General features: G+C 46.9%; 2 protein-coding genes across 7 annotated transcripts in view; both read left to right on the top strand.

Moving 5' to 3' along the window:
- Positions 1–6,521, top strand: part of PSMD1 (proteasome 26S subunit, non-ATPase 1) — a 103,334-nt gene extending 96,813 nt beyond the window's left edge. Inside the window, exons 24-25 of the mRNA XM_030876196.2 lie at positions 4,172–4,327; positions 6,312–6,521. Of these exons, the coding sequence (XP_030732056.1) occupies positions 4,172–4,318 (147 nt within the window). The 3' untranslated portion in view covers positions 4,319–4,327; positions 6,312–6,521. The remainder of the gene's footprint in view (positions 1–4,171; positions 4,328–6,311) is intronic.
- Positions 6,522–21,172: 14,651 nt separating this feature from the next.
- The window catches only part of ARMC9 (armadillo repeat containing 9), a 138,498-nt gene continuing 138,086 nt past the window's right edge, over positions 21,173–21,584 (top strand). For all 6 annotated transcript variants that reach the window (XM_030875505.3, XM_060301740.2, XM_030875712.3 and 3 more), the window contains exon 1: positions 21,173–21,271. The gene's annotated coding sequence lies outside the window, so the exon portion shown is untranslated. The remainder of the gene's footprint in view (positions 21,272–21,584) is intronic.

Genomic DNA, 21,584 nt, shown 5'->3' with positions numbered 1-21,584 from the left:
TGTAGAAATGTCTATTTAGGTCTTCTGCCCATTTTTTGAGTGGATTGTTTGTTTTTTTGATATTGAGCTGTATAAGCTGTTTATTTTAGAAATTAATCCCTTGTCAGTCACATCATTTGCAAATATTTTCTCTTATTTTGTATGCTATCTTTTTGTTTTATAGTTTCCTTTGCTGTGCAAAAGCTTTTAAGTTTAATTAGGTCCCATTTGTGTATTTTTGCTTTTGTTTCCATTACTCTAGGAAATGGATCTAAAAAAAAATTTGCTGCGATTTCTGTCAAAGAGTGTTCTGCCTGTGTTTTCCTCTAGAAGTTTTATAGTATCCGGTCTTACGTTTAGGTCTTTAATCCATTTTATGGTCGATTGGTTTTCTTCAATGGGGAAAGAATAGTATTTTCAAGACATGGTGCTTAAGACAACTGGCTATCCATATGCAAAAGAATTAAATTGGATCCCTACCTTACAGCATATATAAAAATTAATTGAAAATGGATCAAAGACTTAAATATAAGAGCTAACACTATATAAACCCTATCTGTAAATCTTTATGATCTTGGATTAGGCAGTGTTTTCTCATATGTGACATCTAAAGCAGAAGCAACCGCAAAAAAAAGATAAATTGGACTTAATCAAGTTAAAAACTTTTGTGTTACGAAAGACACTATCAAGAAAGTGGAAAAAAACCCCAGAGAATAGAAAATATTTTCAAATCACATACCTGATAAGAGACTTATACCCAAATACATTTTTTAAAACTCTTAAAACTCAATGATTTTTAAAAAAATGTATATTTTAAATGGGCAAAGGATTTGAATAGACATTTCTCCAAAGAAGATTTACAAATGGCCAAAAGCACATGAAAAGATGCTCAACATCATTCATCATTAGGGAAATGGAAATCAGAACCACAAGGAGATACTTCATAATACCCTAGGATGGCTATAATCAAAAAGACAATAGGGGCTTCCCTGGTGGCACAGTGGTTGAGAGTCTGCCTGCCGATGCGGGGGATGCGGGTTCGTGCCCCGGTCCGGGAGGATCCCGCATGCCGCGGAGCCTGCGCGTCCGGAGCCTGTGCTCCACAACAAGGAGAGGCCACAGCAGTGAGAGGCCCGCGTACCGCAAAAAAAAAAAAAAAAAGACAATAGGTTTGTAGGTTAAAGTTAGCAAGGATATGGAGAAATTGGAAGCCGCATATAGTACTGGTAGGAATGTAAAGTGTTGCAGCCTGTATGGAAACCAGTTTGGCAGTTCCTCGAAAAGTTAAATATAGACTTACATGACCCAGCAGTTCCACTCCTTAGTATATGCCCAAGTGAATGTCCACACAAACACTTGTACACTAATGTTTATATCAGCTTTATACATAATAGCCAAAAGGTAGAAACAACTTAAATGTCCATCAAGTGTTGGATGGATAAACAAAATGTGATATGCACAATGCAATATTATTCAGCTGAAAGAAATGACATACTGATATATACTCCACCGTGTTTGAAACTTAAAAACCTTATCCTAAGTGAAAAAAGCCAGACGCAGAAGGCCACATAATGTATGGTTCTGTTTATTTGAGATGTCCAGAATAGACAAATCCATACAGACAGAAGTTGCTTTAGCGGTTGTAGGAGCTGGGAGTGGGGGATGGAGAATGACGGCTGGCAGATGCAGAGTTTCTTTTACGTTGATGAATGTGTTCTTGAATTAGATAGTGGAGGTGGCTGCACAATTTTGTGAGTATCCTAAAAAAAAATCACTGAATTGTATACTTTAAAAGAGATCATTTATGTTATGTGAATTATATCTCAATTTTTTAAAAAAGGAAGGAAAGACTGCCTCTGTGTGTATGCAGTGAAGAAAGAGGTGCCCCCTGACTCATTCCCTCCAGAACCCTCAATGGCAGGGTCATCAGATCCTTCCTCAGACATTGCATTTGAAAGAGGCAGCTTTAGGGTTGTTTTTTTTTTTTTTAATATTTATTTATTTCATTTTTTATTTTTTGGCTACGTTGTGTCTTGGTTGTGGCATATGGGATCTTCTTTGTGGCACGCGGGATCTTTTGTTGTGGCTTACGGGCTGTTCTCTAGTTGTGGTGCGCGGGCTCCAGAGCACACAGGCTCTTCATTGTAGTGTGTGGGCTTCTCTCTAGTTGCGGCACGTGGGCTCTGTAGTTGTGGCATGTGGGCTCCAGAGTGCATGGGTTCTGTAGTTTGTAGCACGTGGACTCAATAGGTGCGGTGCATGGGCTTAGTTGCCCCACAGCACGTGGGATCTTAGTTCCCCAACCAGGGATCAGACCCGCGTCCCCTGCGTTGGAAGGCAGATTCTTAACCACTGGACCACCAGGGAAGTCCCAGCAGCTTTAGTTTTGAAAATGGGTGGCATTCCTACTCTGTTTCCTGTCCATCTTAAAAGATGTCTTATAGAGAGTGTGGAACATTTGGCAGCCGAAGTGCCCCATTGCCTCTGTCTTCCATTGTCACTAGCCTTCTCAGAAAACAGAATGTCATATATCTTATTCTCTGCTTAGAGAGTGTGAACTTTCTCTCTAACATATAAGGCATTAATAAATCTGAACCATGTAGCTATAAAAAGCTCTTCCCATATGTTGATTATATTGCAGGATTTGGGCTGGAGCATTCCAGTTAAGCATGAAATAGTTCCATTGTAATCTGGAGCCATGTATTTCCAAAATGCAGGAAGTCCTTTGGTGAACATGGGTATTTTCTGTTGAGTAAAAGATTGATCTCCATTTGGTCCTTTAGAAGGTTCAAATAAACTTTTAGACCATGGAGTATTAGGATAGTGGCCATGTTACTCTGTTCTTGGATGAATATTGGTATTAAAGGAAGGGTCCATTCATAAAATGGCTTTTCTTCAAGGAAAGCAAGCTTTTTAAGTGAAAGGATTATAGATTAATGTGTATGAATATGTATGTATTGAGAGAAGGGAAATAGTTTAGAAATTCATGAAGGCACACCAGTTTTATAGCGTGGCAGAGCAGAGTTCTGATGAGTAAAAATTAGATTAGGTTGAACTGCAGAGATGCTTATACATATATGAATCATTTTCCTAACATGCTTGGGCTTTTTTTCCTTCCCAGTAATGTGCTTTGGTAGAAATATGTTTTTGCCAGATGTTCCCTTCACTGTTGACTGATTTAATTACAGAGAGCAGCTTTCCATTTCCTTTGACACAGGCAAGCAAATAGAATAAGATTAGCACACCAGAGAAGGGCAGACAGTTTGATTTTTGAATTTACCTTTTGCTAATATGTTTGGGAGAGGGCTTAATAGAATTGCTTCTATACTCTACTTCCCTTTTGTTTCTAGTCTAGTTTTTCACTGTCTCGCATCACAAGGATTTGTAGATTATAGTGAAAAACACTCAGATATTTGTGATACTTATATTGCTCTATCATTCTGAAATTGCTGGAGAAAAATTGGCTTTTCATTTCTAGGTTGTCTCTTGTGTCCAAAATGATGGTTTTCTCACAAATGATAAAGTATCTGTTAGACTAGTGTGCGTCTCAAACTTTAACATGCATATAAATCACCTGAGGATCTTCTTAAAATACAAATTCAGAGATCTAAAGCGGGACTAAGTTTTCTGCATTTGTAACAAGCTCTGAGGTAATGAGGATGCTACTGGTACAGGACCACACACTGAGTAACAAGGCATTAGAATACCGTCTTTGGATAGTAAACATTCTCCCTGCAGTCCGACTGAGGCTAGTGCAGTACTGAGAAATACTTCTTAAATTGGGATGCATCATCCAAACAGCAACACCACATGTTCTACCATCCAGAGCCACTGGGTTAAGTTTGCAGGTACTCCTATAGATTACAGTTATCTTTATCCTTTCTTATGCACATTGGCAATGATGTCCTCATTCAGCCCTCAGACTAACCTGAAGGAATAGATCAGGAAGATTTTATTAGCCCCTTCTTACGTTTGAACAGTTTAGTTAAGTCACTAGTGTAGCATCACACAGGCACAAATGCCCAGGTTTCCTGACTGTCATCAAGGAAAGGTAGTTCCATCCCAGTTCTTTATTTCCAAATCATTCTAGTAGCCTTGAGGTACCATTTAACAAATATGCACTCAAGATTCTGGAGCATTCTGGAAATATGAGTGGAGCTTGTGCTTCTTCATTCCTTGCTCTGTTTAATAGCTGTCCATTGGAGGCATCATCATTCTGAAGGATACCAGTGAAGACATTGAAGAGCTGGTGGAACCTGTGGCAGCCCATGGCCCGAAAATTGAGGAAGAGGAGCAAGAGCCAGAACCCCCAGAACCATTTGAGTATATTGATGACTAAGGACCAGAGGTGTGTGTGGAACAAAATTGTGTATCAAGGGAAATCTCTTAGTCAGTTCTTCACAAATGTTTTATACAGAGACATGGTCTCACTTTTTTCCTTTTGTACTTAATCCCTGTTTACCTAAACAGTATTAAAATTTACCCTTCTTTGACCTCTTCATGAATATGGAATATACCAATTCCTTTTTCCTTCTTTGACTCTCTACCCTCTAGTGTTCTACCAGTGCTATTCAAAGTGGCTGGACTGCAAACTGATTTCATAGGTCCATGACGAAGTAGGGAGCTTGCTCCAGAATGTAACTCAATGCTTCTCTCATCAAAAAAGCCTTGCTACCCACTAACCCCAAAAAAGTCAGCTGAACTGACAGCTCAGTGACGGAGGTGATTTCCATTTTGACGTAAGCTCCTTGTTGTGGATCAGTTATAGTTTGTGGACGGGCACTGGTCCGTAGATCACACTTTGAGTAGCACAGGTCTAAATTCCTCACTGATTCTTCTCTCTCTCCCTTTCCTTTGGCAATACTTTTGGCACTAAAAGCCTTACCATTCATTTATTTGAGAAGCTATTGAACATCTAATATGTATAAGCCATAGTGCTTATAGGTACTTTGGGGTCAGTTAGACTGTAACACAAAGCTTTGTCCAGTTGAAAAAGATTATTATTATGCTAATGTCCTAACAATGTTGAAGGGGGTTTTTAGATGCAAAAAGATTGCAATTTCACGAAATTGTCATTCTGTTTCCTCCAATTTTTTTTGAATGGTCATCACGTATCTGAAGATACATATAAACTGTATAATCAAGGTTCTCTAATTCCACCCTACTACAAGTACGTTGTCAAACAAATATGAATTTATTCTACTCTTTAAAGAAAGTAAGATCAGTACCATTTATTACATTAGGACAAAAGAAAAATACATTTGAAATGTCAAGTTGCAAATCTAACGCTGTGAGTGTTACACACTAAGTAAGCAATTAATGAAAGCTTTTATAGAAATCTCAGATAAATGTTAAGGCAGAAACCCTGCTATTAGTAGAAAAATACATTCAAGCCTCCAAGACACAGTTTGGAGATTTATAACTTGCCTTCCTGCCTTTGAAAATTGTCTTCCAGCTCTTGATGGTTTCCTAAGCTTTACCCAACCAGCACATGACAATATTAATACCCTGAGCTCTCAGTCTGGGTGCAGAACTGAACTCACATTAGCCCTCTTCAGCCTTTCACAATACCTTACTGAAAACCCCCTGATTAAGTCTTTCAAGACAGCTAACTACAAAATGGCTTAGAAGTTTTCAGTTGGAAATTAGATTCTTGTTAGGTTTTTTTTCATATTTATTTATTTATCTATTTACTTTTGTATTTAGTTATTTAGTCTGCGCCAGGTCTTAGTTGCGGCACGCGGGATTTTAGTTGCAGCACGCAGATTTTAGTTGCAGCATGCAGGATCTTTTAGTTGCAGCATGCGGACTTCTTAGTTGCAGCATGCGGACTCTTAGTTGCAGTATGCATGCAGGATCTAGTCCCCGACCAGGGATCGAACCTGGCCCCCTGCATTGGGAGCGTGGAGTCTTACCCACTGGACCACCAGGGAAGTTCCCCTTGTTAGTTTTTAAAAGGGTAAAATATCCAGTCAAATGAGAATTTGGAAACTATAGTCTGTCTTAGCACGAACTGTCGTATTAGGACTGCATCAGCAGAGTTAGGGGCTATTTTGGTTTTGTTTGTTTGTTTGTTGTTTTGGTTTTTTATTTTGCGTGTTTTTTTGTTTTTTCTTTTTTTGCCACACTGTGCAACGTGTGGGATTCTAGTTCTCCAACCAGGGATTGAACCCATTACCCCTGCAGTGGAAGCGTGGAGTCTTAACCACTGGACCACCAGGGAAGTCTATAGGCTAGTTTTAGACTTCAACATCTAGTAGTTTGTTTTGGGTTTTTTCAATGTTTTTAAAATAAAGAATAACCCTAGCTTCTCTCTCTCCCCGCTTCCCCAGGATTTTATTACTCACCTGAAGAAGATTGTCCAAGCTCATATTGGAAACGCCTGTGAGGAAGTTCATGCTGAGACCTGCTATTCACTGCATGTATCATTGCCTCTGTGCGGACCTTGTGTCCAAGTCTTTGGTTGAAGAGATGGTATATGACTATTTAGTGTTCTCTTTCACACAACTTGGTTTTCAAATAAATATATTAAGATCTTCAGATGGACAAGGACTTCTTGTTTGTTTTTCAGCCTGGATTTTAAATAAATGGATCTAGTACTCTTTCCTCCCACCATGAAACGCCTAAACCCAAAGAGCTAAATCTTTGATTGCTGGGATAAGTATGCATGACTTTAATATTGGTGAAAGAGTTAAACTATTTTATAGATTATTTGCAAAATAATGGAAAAAATAAGAGAGAAAAACAACCACCCTTGTTTATTACTCCAAGAATTCTCTGCATTTTTATTAATGGCATTCAAGGTGTAGGGTGGCGTCACTTATTGAGGTGGAAGTCCCTTTAATGGTCCAAGGGAAATGTAGTCTGTTTAGGCAGCTCAGAAGCTTTTTTTTTTTAAATAAGCTTTGCTTATTGTTTCCTGCTTTTGACCCTGTTAAGGACAATAGATATAAATTATTTCAGTTTATTTAGCCACAAGATTTAATAATGTACCCTTTTTTTCTCCTTTTCTGACATTTTTTTCATGTTTTTTTTAATTGAGGTATAATTTAAAGGTAATAAAAAATGCAGACATTTGGTTATGTAGGGCCTTTTGTGCCTTGGCCTTCAACTATTAAAGTAAAAGTAGGTAGTTTCCAACATTTATACACGAATAACTCTTTATTCCAACCTTGATTCTTTCACTTCTTAATTTAAGATATAGCCTTCTGAGTCTGGAAAAGAAAAAAAAAAACCTGTTTTTAGAGGAAACAAACTCCTGGGTAGATCAGCTCTATCCGTTCATCTACCACAGCTTTGTTGTTAGGTCCAGGTCTAAAGGTTACTGATCCCAAAGGATGGCTCCACTCGTTGGTTAATTTCATTGTATCCCCTCCTTTGTAAATTCCTTGTTTCCTCAATATCAGATGATTCTCTAAAAGAGATTATCTCATTTCCTAGCCTCTCATTAGCTATGTCCTTCCTGTTCAACCTCTTCACATTGCTTGCATTTCAGACACAGTTATCTCTAACATTTCCCTTAATATATGAAATGTTTAAAAAACAGAAGTCTATAGATGATGTCACTGTCCAAAATTGAGTAGTCTGGGAGAAGTGGTACATTCATGGGTCTCTGGCCAAAGTTAATAAATTCTTTCTAAAAAAGTGGATTGAACTTCAGGGAGTAGTCAGCACTAGTTCCCAGTAAGAAGTGCAATTTAGAATTTGTATCTTGGTCTTAAATCTTAAGGTTATAGCTTTTAAAAATGCAAGCTATTGGGCTTCCCTGGTGGCGCAGTGGTTGAGAGTCCGCCTGCCGATGCAGGGGACACGGGTTCGTGCCCCGGGCCGGGAAGATCCCATATGCCGCGGAGCGGCTGGGCCCGTGAGCCATGGCCGCTGAGCCTGCGCGTCCGGAGCCTGTGCTCCGCAACGGGAGAGGCCACAACAGTGAGAGGCCCGCGTAACGAAAAAAAAAAAAAATGCAAGCTATTAAAGTAAAATGGCCTCTTGGGTCAGATTATGATGAGATCGTATCTCTTTTCCTGATTTTTTTTTCCTAGAAGATTTCCTAAGATACGCACAGCACCGAGATAACTAAGGTGCAAAGAAATCTAAAGTGATATATGAAATAAAGTCACGTATGAAAACAGGACAGGAGCTAGAATTGACACATTCTATAGAAGAAACAAGGGAAAATGGCAGCAATTACTGCCAGTGTTGTCATTGGGGCACACTGTTTCAGAGTTGAAGGCAAGGGGGGTGCACATCCAACCACTTCCTGGGCATCCCTATTTGGGCTGCCTCACAGGCACTTAAAACCATATAAGCAAAGCACGTCCAGCCTCTTCTGCTCCCGCTTGAGGCTAATCACAACCCCTCGATCTGGTGATCCAACCAGAAATCTAGAAAGGCTTCACCCTTGACTCAGTTTAGCCTCTCAAGTATCTCTCCAGTTCGTCCACCCTCCTTCCCCACTGTTCACTATCCCTAGTTTAAGTACTTAACTGTTTGTCTGCCTCTAGACTTGGCCCACTCTACTCCATTCTCCAAACTGATCTTTCTAAATTGCAAACCATATTAGTCTCCTGCTTAAAATCTCTCAGTGGTTCTTTGTTGAATAATGTGCAAATCCTTTCCTGTGTGTACAAAGTTATGCAAGGTGTTAGCTGCTACTCACCTCTCCAACCTCCCATCTCTTCACTCTTCTCCCACCTCACACTTAGAACCACTTTCACTTCCTTCAAAGATCCATTGAAGGGATTTGTTGTGGAAAGCCGAAGTGTTGTCTCATTTATGATGAAGATAACAAGGAGGCTGGGGAGAGGACTGAGACAAAGCCACCAAAGCTTCTTTGCCCAAGCTCAGCTTCTCATCATCTCATGCCAGTTAGAGATAACTGGCTTTTGCACGTACTATTCCTTCTGCCTGAAATACCCTTCTCTCTTTATTCCCGCCTCTCCCTCAAGGTCTGGTGAATCTACTAGTTGCTTCTTTTTTTTTTTCTTTTTTTATTGGAGCATAATTGCTTTACAATGTTGTGTTAGTTTCTGCTGTACAGTGAAGTGAATTAGCTATATGTATACATTCTACTAGTTAGTTCTTTAGGTCTCAATTTAAAGAGACTTTTTCTAAGAAACCCTCCCCAATTCCCCCCACCAGAGCTGGACGAGGCCCTCTGCTTCCCCAGCACCCAGTATTGGCCCCGTGGTCCTTATCTCACCATATTATTATTCATTGCCCAGTTGACTTGCCTATACCTTCCCCCACTTTTGTCTTGCTCACCATTATAACCCTAGCGCGCAATGTATGATCATATATTCTTGGACTCTGTACTGTTGAGAATGGTGAGAGCCACAACTGAGCACTAACAGAACAACTGGGACAGAATCCATGAGGACATATGAGGGGATTAATTCAAATGTCTTCTTATTTATCTCCTGCAGTGATTAAACAATCCTTCTAAGGACTGTTTTTCAGTGGGTTTTACTCTTGGAGAACCTTGGCTTTTCTTTGTGTATGTATATGTGCAAGATGGTGTGTCTGAAATCTCTCACTGGCATGAGATGATGAGAAGCAGCTGAGCTTGGGCAAAGAAGCTTTGGTGGCTTTGTCTCAGTCCTCTCCCCAGCCTCCTTATTTTCTTTGTCATAAATGAGACAACACTTCGGCTTTGCACGGCAAATCCCTTAGAAGTTGCTTAGCTTGATTGTTTCTAGAGCTCAAGTTCCTTTTCTACCCTTTCATTTTTTACAATTAAGAACTGGAAGGGAGGGCCCTTCCAAACCGAACTGCATAATGGGAAGGTCGTAGACTCTGGCTTCAGACTTTGGTTCAGATCCTGATCTTGTCCCTTAGTGGTTTCCTCATTTGTACAGAGGAAATAATGTTTATCTCAAGGTTGGGGGATTAAATGATAATGGCTAATTATTACATGCTTACTACATGCTAGATACTAAGAATCACATGTATTATTCCTCACGACAACCCTGTGAACTAGACGCTGTTATCTTGAGATAATCTATCTAGGTTAAGGAACCTAGCACTAACGTATTCCCTAAATTTTAATTGAATCAGAACGGTATGGTCTAACCCCTCATTTTACACATGAAGGCACTTATAATAGTGAAGTGACTGGTTGACATTAAGCACCACTTTTACAGTTGTGTTTCCAGTTCGTCTTTCCACAGAGCTGGTCCCTGGCCTATTAGTTTTCTGGGCATGTTTGATCCAAAGGGCAACAGACCTCCAAATAGCCATTTTTCTGGCTATTCTACTTCCATACTCTGCTCCAAGTTTGTGTCTTCTTCCTCCATACTCTTAAGCCAGTACGCCTTTTCAAAAAGGGATTGTCAATAAAAGCATTATTTCCAAACACCCGTTGCCTCTACAACACAGCCCATTGCTGATGGGCATTTCCCATCTGTTCGCTGGGATCTGGGCAGTTCCTTTGGTGCATGCACTCAGTGATTGCCAAATCAGTGAGTTATTTATTTATAATAAAATTGCATCCGGCAGACAATTACCTTCAGAGATCTTGGGCATTACACAGAGCTGGGACTTGGCAAATAGTTGGACAGATAAAGAGTTTCCCATCAAGTTGTATTCCCACGACCTGGTGTGAGCAGCCTCTGACTCGTGCCATGATCTTTTCTCAGAAGCCCTGATTCATGTTCTAATGATTTAAGAGGTTTATAAGCATACAAGGCTTTCTGCTTATGCTGGGTATGAACTAGCCTCTCCAAAATAAGGAGTAAGCATATCCCTTCCTTTGTTCCTGGATTAGAAGCCTGGTGGGGGTATTCAATCAATCTTTCCTCTGAGCAGCTCCCAGGCGTGTATGATACATGGTTGGCAGGTGATTCGTTGTTCTCCAGTGATTTCCTGTGTGTATGGGATTTTTATCGCCCAGCCAGCTCCTTAAGAGCAAGCCCCAACATATCCCCCAAAGTCCCTGTCACAGTGTTTGAGACATAATGCCTGTTGGCTCCAGGTTAAATAACTGGGGAGTCTGGTGATACACTTGATCCTGATTTATTTCTCTCCATGGCACTTAGAACCACCTTGCCTATCATATGTTTCTTTATTGTCTGTATCCCCCGCTTAGTGTGTAAACTTCCTGGGGACAAGGAGTTTGTTTTTGATGACTGATGTATTCCTAGTGCCTAGAGCAGTTCCTGGCTCATCGTAGGCTCCCAGTAAGTATTAGATGGACAGATGGACAGGTAGATGGACAGACAGACGGTCAGACAGATGGCTGGACCGATGATGGTGCCAAACGTGTATTTAGCTTCTGTGAGCTAGGCACTGTTCAGCACTTTATTCACATTTTACCATTTTCAATCCTCGCAATTCTATCGTGAGCTAAATATTACTAGCCCATGTTACGCAAAATGGGACTTAGAGAGGATGAGGGTACACAGTAAGTTATGAGACAAATTCAAACCCAGGTCTGACTACAAAACCCGATTCGTTTGCTTCTGCTTATTTAGCCACCATGGCAGTGACTTGACAGAGCTGGAGTCCAACTCAGAAATCAGCCAGTTTAGCTGGCACTCAGGTGATCCTGATAGAGATGATCCTGAGACCACACTGAGAAACACGGTCCTACACAAAGCTGCCTCCAGACTTGGGTCCCCTTGGCGTTTAGACGGGGTGTGGATACGGGGGTAGTGAGGACCCCAGAACCCCTCCAACAGCACAGCCATCAGCAAAAGCCCTCTGTAGAAGACAGATGTCTCCAGCAGCAATGCAGGACATACCTGGAGGCAGAATTATTCCCCAAAGGAAGGGTCCCCAGAAACCAGGTCAGTGGACCAAGTGGCAGGAAGTGAGAATGCTGTCCTGCTGGGGCCCCTTGGGCAGGTCTCGCCTGTGGTACATGTGATACATGGCATCAGGCCCGCTGGCTTCCCTAACTCCAGGCTCGCCTGCACTCACTGTGGCTCTTGCCGCTCACCAGCAAAAAGGACTTCGGGTTTGTCGAACTCTGGTAACAGCCCGTTTAATGAGATGCTTCGCTCTCTTCCCCAGAGCCCTGCGGTGGGCATACTGAGGAGCAGGGGCGGCCACGACGCACTGCTTCCCCTGGGAAGTGCCCCACCGGAGCCCCCAGCCTGAGACCTTCTGCGGCTTGCAGTGACCAGGGAGATGCAAGCACATCGCCTTGCCCGAGCAGACAGTGCCTGTGAGCGGATGCCAAACAGTCAGTCCTCGCCCTGGAAACTCCAGGCCCCAAGCCAGCCCCACAGAGGCCTAGACACAGGTGCCTCAGCCTTTCTTCTCATCAGGGTTCTCAGGGGGGCTGTGTTCACGCAGTCCAGTACCTCCTCAGCCGGCAGCGGGCTCAGGCGGGGCTGGCAGGGCTAAATTGCCCATCAGCGGGCAGAAGTGCATGCTGGAGCCAGCAGGGTAGAAGCCCAGGAAAAAATAATTTCATTTTTCTTAAAATAATTTGATCAACATATATTTGCAATTAAAATAGTCTTTATGGGGAAAATGAATACGCTGTTAGACCTCCTTACATTTATTCTGTGGCTTAGAAATATTTTTATTTTTAATGGGGCCAACGGGGCGTGGGGGAGGCACCATAATCTTTTCAGTGCTTAGAGTCTTTAAAGGTCCTAATCCATCCTGAACAGGGACATGTAATCTGTGCTTAGTCCCTCAACATTCTCAAGCCACTGACTGGTCCAAGACAAAGTCACACTCTGGCAGTGGGGCTGATACTAATAAGGAATATGGAAAAGCATCACATCTGAGGGGAAAGCCAGTGCGACCAAACCAAACTGTGGGAATTAAATCCATAGACGACTGGCCTTAGCTCGCATTTCTGTACCACGTTAGAGAAGGTCTAGGGAGCTCATGCACTCGTGTATTCACCCATTCTCCAGTGAGCTTCTATAACGTTTGCAAACCAGCCGCCATTTGCATCCCTTCTGGGAACGGATGTCTGTGCCTTCCCTGAGGGAACCGCTGACCTCCTAGCTCAGCCCAGCTGCCGGTCAGCACACTCCACCCGCAGGCCTCGGTGACAGGTTCAGGGAAGAGCACACAGCCCATCAGGCCAATCCGAGAAAACAAGACCAATTCTGGGACCTCTGTTCCAACTACTGGGAACCACTCTCTCTTCTACTTTTGACACGCCCTAAAGCTGAGCCTTGCTCCGCAAAGAGCCTGAACATGATGCCAACCCAGAGGAACCCGAGCTCAGAGGTGGATCCAAAGAGCATCACACAAGCTCCGGATCCAGCTGTGTCTCTACCTCCAGACTATGAAGTTCCATGAGTGACAAGCTCTCCTCTTTTTTAAAGCAAAACACAAGGCACTTAGAGTTGAATTTCTGGCATTTGATACCAAAAGACTACTTCAAGAAGAACCATTAAAGAGGGGTGCGATGGGCTAAACTGTGTCCCCTCAAAGTTCGTATAGTGAAGTCCTAACCTCCAGTACCTCAGAATATGACTGTATATGGAGATAGGGCCTGTCAAGAGGTAGTTAAGATGAAATCATATGGGTGGGCCCTAATCCTATGACTAGTGTCCTTACAAGACAGACAACACACAGACCAAGGGGCAACCATGGAAGGAGAGAGCAAGAGGGAGGCCATCTGCAAGCTGCAGAGAGAGGCCTCAGAAGAAACCAAACCTGCCAACACTTGATCTTGGGTTTCCAGCCTCCAGAACTGTAATAAAGTAAAATTCTGCTGTTTAAGCCACCCAGTGTCTAGTATTTTGTATGGCAGCCCTAGCAAATTAACACAGAGGGTGTACTAGGGGACAGATGAGGTGATTGAATTGGTGGCGGGGGGTGGGGGGAGTCAGAGGAAACCACTGCAGTCTTCCACCAGGGAGATGAGGCTTGAGCGAAGCAGAAGGCAGAAGCGATAAAGAGAAGAACATGGATCTGAGAGAATTTTAGGCCAAATTGAACAACTTGGTCACTGACGATGACGAAGTGAGGGTAGGGATAGCAAGCTTTTTGCTGGAGCCTGATGGTGTCATGTCCTCCAGCAGAAGGAGCGAAGTCAGAGACACCAAGTGGTGACCGTGAATTATACCTGTGTTTGTCCTCACTGTGTCCCTTACCTCTCCCCACACGGGGTTATTAGCTCCTGGGTTTGGGCTTGGTGGATTCACGTTCATCTCCCCTCCACCCTCACAGCCTGAAGCTGCAGTTCTCAGGAGTGAGGCATAGCTGCCCCTGGAAGGGAGGCATTTCCCACATGGGTAGGGTGGAGGCATTTTTAGTTCCCACAATGACTGGGGAACCCAACGGGTGTTCCTGGTGGGAGCCCACCATGCTGGACATCTTGCCGCGCGTGGCTCGGTCTGGTCCAGAACTTTACTAAGAGCTGCTCATCCTTTTGAACTACCCAGTCGCCACCATCACACCCCTGCGCCGGTCTGCAGGGGCAACTGCCTGAGGCCACGTGCATCAGACTGCTTTCTTCTTCCCGTGTAGTCGGCCCAAGTGCTCACATATGGAAAAATACATTGTTTTTTAATAAATTGCATTATCATGATTATTTTAAAATCAGGTGGGTGAGGGGGTTATATTAGCTGGGAATTTCATTTTAGGATAGGAAAGAGGATATTACAAAGCATGTGATGGAAGGGGGAGCCTGAGAAGGTGGAGACTCAACACCCAGGGCGACGGCGCAGCCTCCATGGAGAGCGACCCTGAGGCCCCCCGCCTGCTCTTCCCAGCGGGCCAGGCCTCTGCGCAGCCTCTACCCTATAAGGCCATGTGAGGGCTGAGCAGGCAGAGGAAATAAATGGGCTCTCCTCTGGCAGGGGCCTGTAGCTCTCACAGCTTCCTGGAGGGGAGGGGGCTCCCAGAGCCCCCCACCGCCCCCCGAGAGGGCTTGGGCTGCCCCATGCCCCCTGCCCCCGAGACCTCCGATCAGAGGATCTGGACTGAGCCAGACTTTCAAGGGCAAGTAAAGAATGTTACCTGTCTACAGCCCCTGTTACTTCCTCCAGACAGGTACACACACATTTCCATAGGACAGATGGTTCTAGAAAATGGGAGGCAGGCATACCAGGGTCCTGAGGGCTCTTGGGTCCGGGATGATAGAAAACTGTCCCTTGTCTTGGCTCCTTGCCTACACCTGTGTTCTAGGTTCGGCACTGCTGGGGAGAACAGCAAAAGGCCTGCCTGCACGATTGTGTGGCCACAGCTGGCCTGGCCCGAGACCTGGCTTTCCAAAGACCTGGATAGTTTAGACGCAAGGGCTTTGGGGTTCAAAGCAAGGCCTGGACGCTGGGGAGCAGGGCCACCATGGTGCACCACCATCAAGGGTGACCCCTGGAGGCAGCGGTGGGTTAGCCAGCACCCCGGGGCTAGCACCCAGCCCCCTTGGAAGGCAGAGCACTGAGACCTTGGGTTCTCATCTGCTCCTCACCCACTCTTACCCCAAAGGACTTATCCAAATATTTCTTCCAAACAAATCCAGTGCTCAGCCTACGAGAAAATCTGGAGAAAGAAATTTCCTTCATCTCCATACAAACGGCACCCGTCACCCTCCCAGCCTGGCCTTGATTTTTGGGCTTCACCACTCACAGCCCAGCTAGGAAACCTTCAGAGCGTCTCCTCCTCTGTCCCCACTGGCCAACAGGCCCAGGGCAAAGGTGCTGCTACCTCTAAGTGGCTCTGGCTTCCCAGCCCGGGAGCTCAAAGGGGTGGATGGAGGCTCACCTCACAGCGGAGGTCCCCCTCCCATGGACTTCTCTCACTCTCCAGTTTTCTCATGTGATCCCTATGGGCCTATATGGCCTATGGTCACTGCAGTCCCAAAGATCTGTGACTCTGAGATGGGATGCTGCTGCTAAGAGCTGGCCAGCTGGCCAAGCCTCAGATTGTTGCAGAGTTTGATGATACTGCCCCTCCCGTTCCTTCCTGGATGTGCTCAGCTCCTGCAGGCTGACCTCTACCCCTGCAGGTTGACCTCCATCAGGACTATCACAGGTTCTCAGCTGGGCCATATTTGCCTGAACCCTAGGGATGGACAGAGTTCATATCATTTTTCCTGGACAGCTTCTCAGCCCCTCCTCAAAGCAAATACTCAGGGCGGGGGGCGGGGGTTGCCTTAGCTCCATTTACCAGAAACTTCTGAGCCTGGACAAGATGCCGCCACACTGTAGCTGCTCCAACATCTCTGCCCACTTTAGCACCTCCCCCAAGGATCTTGGCAGGCCCTCCTGGGACCCATACAGAGGAGGATGAGGCCACTCCCCTGTCCCAGCGGGAGGGAGGAGGAGGTCACCGAGCTGGACGCTGAGGCAGTGTCTGTGTCCCCTCTTCCCTCCTCCATGCTAGGGAGCTCCGCCCCACGCCCACGGGCAGGGAGGCTGGGAGGCAGCCAGCCCTGCCCAGGGAGCCTGTGGGAGTCCAGACTCTTCCTTGTGGGTCATCAACTCGAACATGCTCAGCACAGAAGCAGCCTTCATCTTATACACACAAAGCCATTTTAAAGAGTCAAGGACAGGGTGCAGCCAGGCCTCAGGAGAGAGGGGAACCAGACCCTTGGGCCCCAGACTCCAGGGAGAGCGCTCCCACAGGGCTTTGCTCGTCCTCCCTGCCTCTCCGCCCAGGCCGCCGCTCGCTGCTCCCGGGCCCAGGTCACAGGTCCCGCCACGGGGAGAGCTGGCTTCCGGTCCCCGCCCCACACAGAGCCCCTGGCAGAGCCCAGAGGAGAGAGACAGAAGCCGAGAACTGAAGGCACTGCTGGGATCCTCCTTCCCGCTCTGCCTGAGGGAGGCGGGCTGCGCCTGACTTCCCTGTGATGGGAGCCAGGAAAAGTCGCTTTTGACTGAAGCTGTTTCAAGACAGGTTTCTGTCACTGGACGTGAAGGAGTCCTCTGCGTCCCTGGCGCGACTCTGTAAGGAGTTGAGGCCGGGAGGAAAAGGGACAGGGCCAGAGAGCTTGTAATGAGGGAAGGCGGGGTTGGCCCGCGCTGCTGTGCCCCAGGCCGCTCCAGTGTCTTTGCCCCGACTTCCTTCCCAGGGTCAGGGCTGGGGGCCGGTCGCGGGGGGAAAACAGTGATGCCCGGGCCGCCCGGGTGGGGACTGTCTCCGCTCCAGAGCGCCTGTGATTTCTGGGAACCGCTCTGCACTCTGACCGCCGGGCTGGCACAGCCAGAGTCCAGGTTCCTGGAAATGACCGCGGGAGGAGGCGCGGGCGCGCCAGGGGCCCGGCAGGAGCCGAACTTCCACCTGGGCGGAGCCCAGGTCAGGTCCGACGGCTGCTGTCTTAAGCTCTACCCAGGCCCCGCGCTGACCCCATCCTTCCCAGGCCCGAGGTCACTGCAGTGACGCCCCCACCCCCACCCCCAAGATTAGGGTCATTGGGTGAAAACTCCGTGGGCGTCTTGCTTGCTTCCTCTCGGGGCGGAGCGGCTGCGTTGGTGATCGCGGCTCCACCTGGTCCCCGCGCCAGCCAGCCAGACGCGCGGGCGGGCGGCGTCTGTGCGGCTTCCAGGGCGGGGCGGGCGGCGGGCGCCGATCCAGCCTCGCAGAGCCCAGCTCCCCGCGCCGCGCCGGGGCCCGGGGGATGCTCGCTTCCGCTCCCGCCCAGAGCCCGCGCAACCCGAGACCTTCAAGTCCAGCGGCTCCCACACTTGGGGCGCCCATCAGTCCCAGTCGCCTAGATTGCTGGGCCCCACCCAGAGTTTCTGATTCGGCAGGTCTGGGTGGGGCCTGAGAATGTGCATTTCTAACAAGCTCCCAGATGCTGCTGCGGCAGCTGATCTGGGGACCACACATGGGAAAGCCAGTGGGTCATCCTCCCAAATTCTCTCCTCACCGGCCATAGTTTCACTTTTGGCTTCAGATGTCTATTAGCAGTAAAAGGCTTCATCCAGGCGCAGCAAGGAGTTCTATGTCTTACCCTTGACCTCAGGTTCAACTGAGCTCATGGGACATTAAATATAGGTGGGGAGAAGGGTGAAAAGGGAGATTCAGCGTTACTATGTGCATCTTCTATCATCAGGAATTATTCTTTTCACTGTTATGATTAACCAACTATTTAGTAGCCCAGTTGTCCCTGTCTCACCCACACCCTCTCAAGTCCATATGTAGGTCTCACCGTGAAAGCAGTAGTCCTAATGTAAAGTTGGTTTGGGGCAAGTGGATCGGTGCTTAGGCTGAGACAACAATGAGGCCAGGAAATGCTTAGTGACAGGGTTGGCGGTACAGCTAAAGAGGTTCCTTGTGAGCCATGCCTTGCTGGTCCTCAAGATGTGTCAACCTGCGAGAAAACCACCAAATTCGGTCACTGTAGCATCTACTCTTCAGTTCAAACCAACATACTGCCCTCTGTGCTTGCCCTTTGGGAAGGCCATTTGAAGGTCTGGATCTTTTTGCCAACCTCACCCAGGCCACAGAACTACTGGGTGCTGTGATGTGACTCACATCCCTGGAAATAAACTTAAATTGTTTAACAAGAAACAAATTTTTAAGCCATTTTCAGTTGATATAACATATAGAAATTATGTCTGTAATAGTCAGACTTCTTTTGGTTGCAAGTGACAGAAACTCAATTTGAACCAGTTTAAATGAAAATGATGGTTGATTGGAAGGATGCTGGGGTTGGGGGGGAGCAGTGCTTACGCAATGGATGGAGTGAGGGCTGCTCCAGGGAACTCAGGAGTCTGGGACCAAGGATCTGATGCCCCCAACATGCTCTGTTTGCATCTCTCTAGGTAACAGCTTCATTTTCTCAGGCCTTCCCATGAGATGAAGAACACGGCAGTAGGCTGCTCTGGAGTCTCATTTTACAATGAACTGACCACATTTCAACAGAAAAATCCCAGGGAAGGACTTCCATTGGATCAGCTTGGGTCACATGCCTATCCTGAACCAATCACTTGTAGAAGGATGGGGCAATATTGGTCCAGATTGGGCTGTAATGCCCATCCCTGTGGTCATGGGATGGGATGCTGGGCAAATCCTGCTCATCAGGCAAATGCACTCGTAAGTGACCAATCCTGATCGTGCGGCAAATGCACTTGTAAGAGAAAGTAAAGCAGGAGTGGTTTTTTGTTTGTTTTTGTCTTTTTCTTTGGCAGGGTTGCGCAGCATGCGGGATCTTAGTTCCCTGACCAGGGATTGAAACCCGTGTCCCCTGCAGTGGAAGGGCAGATTCCTAACCACCAGACCACCAGGGAACCACCTGGAGTGGTTTTTATTGTAGTTAAGAGCCTAGGGTTCAAAGGCACAAGGTCTTGTGTTCAGTTCTGGTTCTACCACTCCCTAGCTATGTGGATTTGGAGGAATTTCTTAACCTCTTTGTGTTATTCATCTTGTCAAAGACAAAACCTGGACAAGCAGGTTGATTTTATTCAGGCTATTTCAATAGGTAGAGTGAACCAGGTCAGACATCAGAGTGCCTCCACAGGCACTCGTAGAGGGAGGGCTAGACAGATTACAAGTAGGATGATTTACAGTTGGGTTGATTTTGCCATCAGGGGAAATCTCAGTCAATTAGCTGAACAGGACATGCTTATCTCTGTATCTAACTAGTTTCGGGGGGGCACAAACAGTTCTTATCTCAGCTAATCAACCATGAGACAAAGAACAGGAATTTGGAAGGTCTGTGTCTGGCCTGGTGAGCAGGTTCAAGCAAAAGGGGAAAGGTCTATGTTTGGCCTTGTCACAGGTAAACAAGGGCATCATGCATGAACCTTACAGGAGTCACGAAGAGTGGATGATGAGCCTTATCTAAGTCACAAGAGGAAGGGTAGTTCTTTTTGGTAAGCCCCTTCCCAGAACACAAAAGGGTGGGGGGATTTCTTAACCATCACTGTTTCCCAGGAGCAGAGGGCTCAGGTAAGGTACAACCTCGTTAATCTGTAAACCCCTGAAAATATTACCCATCTCATAGATGTGGTGTGAGGATTACATACAAGTGGGCACTCATAGGGTTGCCATATTTATCAAATAAAAATACAGGAAATATAATGTCCTATATGCACAATAAAATAAGGCAATATTTGGGATATACTTAACTAAAAACTTATCTGAAATTAAAACTTAATTGGTTGTCCTGTATTTTGTCTGGCAATTCCTGGCACACGGTGAGTTGACAATAGATGTGAACTTCTGTCATTATGAATGGCGAGGTTTATTTTCAATTCCTATTACCTGGACAATGTGTCTCTTCCTGCTAAATACAACCTTTCTTTGAAAACACTCTCAGATCTCAAAAGAGCACTGGCAGGCCTGGGGCCTGGGGAGGTGGCCACAGACCATCTTAGGGCTTCTTCAAAGGCAAGCATATCTACCTTCTCCATGCCCTCTTCCCTGTCTCTGGCCTTGGTGGTCTCCATCTTCTTGGAAGCATGGAGATGGAAACATGGAGATCTGGTCCTCAATGCCGGGTGGGGAGAGATTTTCTCCATCTCTAGCCAACTCCCCAGCCTCCAGCCCAGAGTTGGGCGACTCGCAGGTGCTCTTTCAGTGCTGGTGAACTTCAGTTCAAAAGCACCACACGCAAGGACAGGGATGATTTGTGCTCCTGTTTCACTTTTAAAAACCCACATTTCACGTGGGGAAAAAAAAGTTTCTCTAAAATCCCTGGAAACTGCTACAGTGGGGTGGAACCTGGTGCCTGGAGCTTTAAGGCAGATCTTGGGCTACCTTGTTGGTTCTAAGTTGACCCTGGGTCGCTCCTGTAAAATGGGAATAACGACGCCTATCTTTTTCCGCGCACACCACACTGTAATCTCTTGATGGTTTTGTTTCCAGCCTGGTCGGGCTCATCCCTAGAGCCAGGCACAACGCCAGGCGCAATTTTTATTTTTTCTTTTGCGGTACGCGGGCCTCTCACTGTTGTGGCCTCTCCCGTTGCGGAGCACAGGCTCCGGACGCGCAGGTTCAGCGGCCATGGCTCACGGGCCCAGCCGCTCCGCGGCATGGGGGATCTTCCCGGACCGGGGCACGAACCCGTGTCCCCTGCATCGGCAGGCGGACTCTCAAGCACTGCGCCACCAGGGAAGCCCCAGGCGCAATATTTGTGGAAAAGAACCAATGAGAAGTTGTGGAGAGGAGGGCGGGTGACGCCGCCCAGCATCTTGTAACCCGCAGCGGACTCTGAACTGCGAGCCGCGACTTCACTTCCGCCGCCCGGAAGCCCCGAGACTTAGCCCGCTAGGCTCCGCCGTTTGTCCCAGGATGCTCCGCGTAGGTCGCGTCCGGTGATTGGCTGCGCTGCTCCACGTGGTGCCAGGCAGGCGGCGGCGGTTGCCGGGGCGACGGCTGGACGAGGGGCGACCGGGCAGGGTAGGCGCATGTGCCCGCGTCAGAGCAGCAGGTAAGCTCGTCCCCCGACGCGGCCGGGCCACCCCCGAGCCCGCCGTCCCCGGGCGGGGAGGCGTGGTGATGGGCCAGAGGGCCGAGGCTCTGCTGAGCCCTCTCCCCAGAGGAAAACCCCGACGCGCCAACTCAGCAGCCGCTGCCGGATGACCCCACTTTTCGACTGCTGTCCTGGACTTTGTGGGCCTGAGGCGGCTGCCTGGATATCCCGAGGACAGGTCCAGCTGCTTCCCACAAGTAGTCCCTGATCTTTGCTTCAGTGAGCCAAGCTTGAAAGGGGCTCCATGTCGTCCAGCTGGGGAGTGGCGGCA

This window comes from Globicephala melas, chromosome 7, assembly GCF_963455315.2.
Source record: "Globicephala melas chromosome 7, mGloMel1.2, whole genome shotgun sequence".
NCBI lineage: Eukaryota > Metazoa > Chordata > Mammalia > Artiodactyla > Delphinidae > Globicephala > Globicephala melas.
The sequence above is the reverse complement of the archived record's forward strand: the minus strand, read 5'-3'. Positions and strand labels throughout refer to the sequence as shown.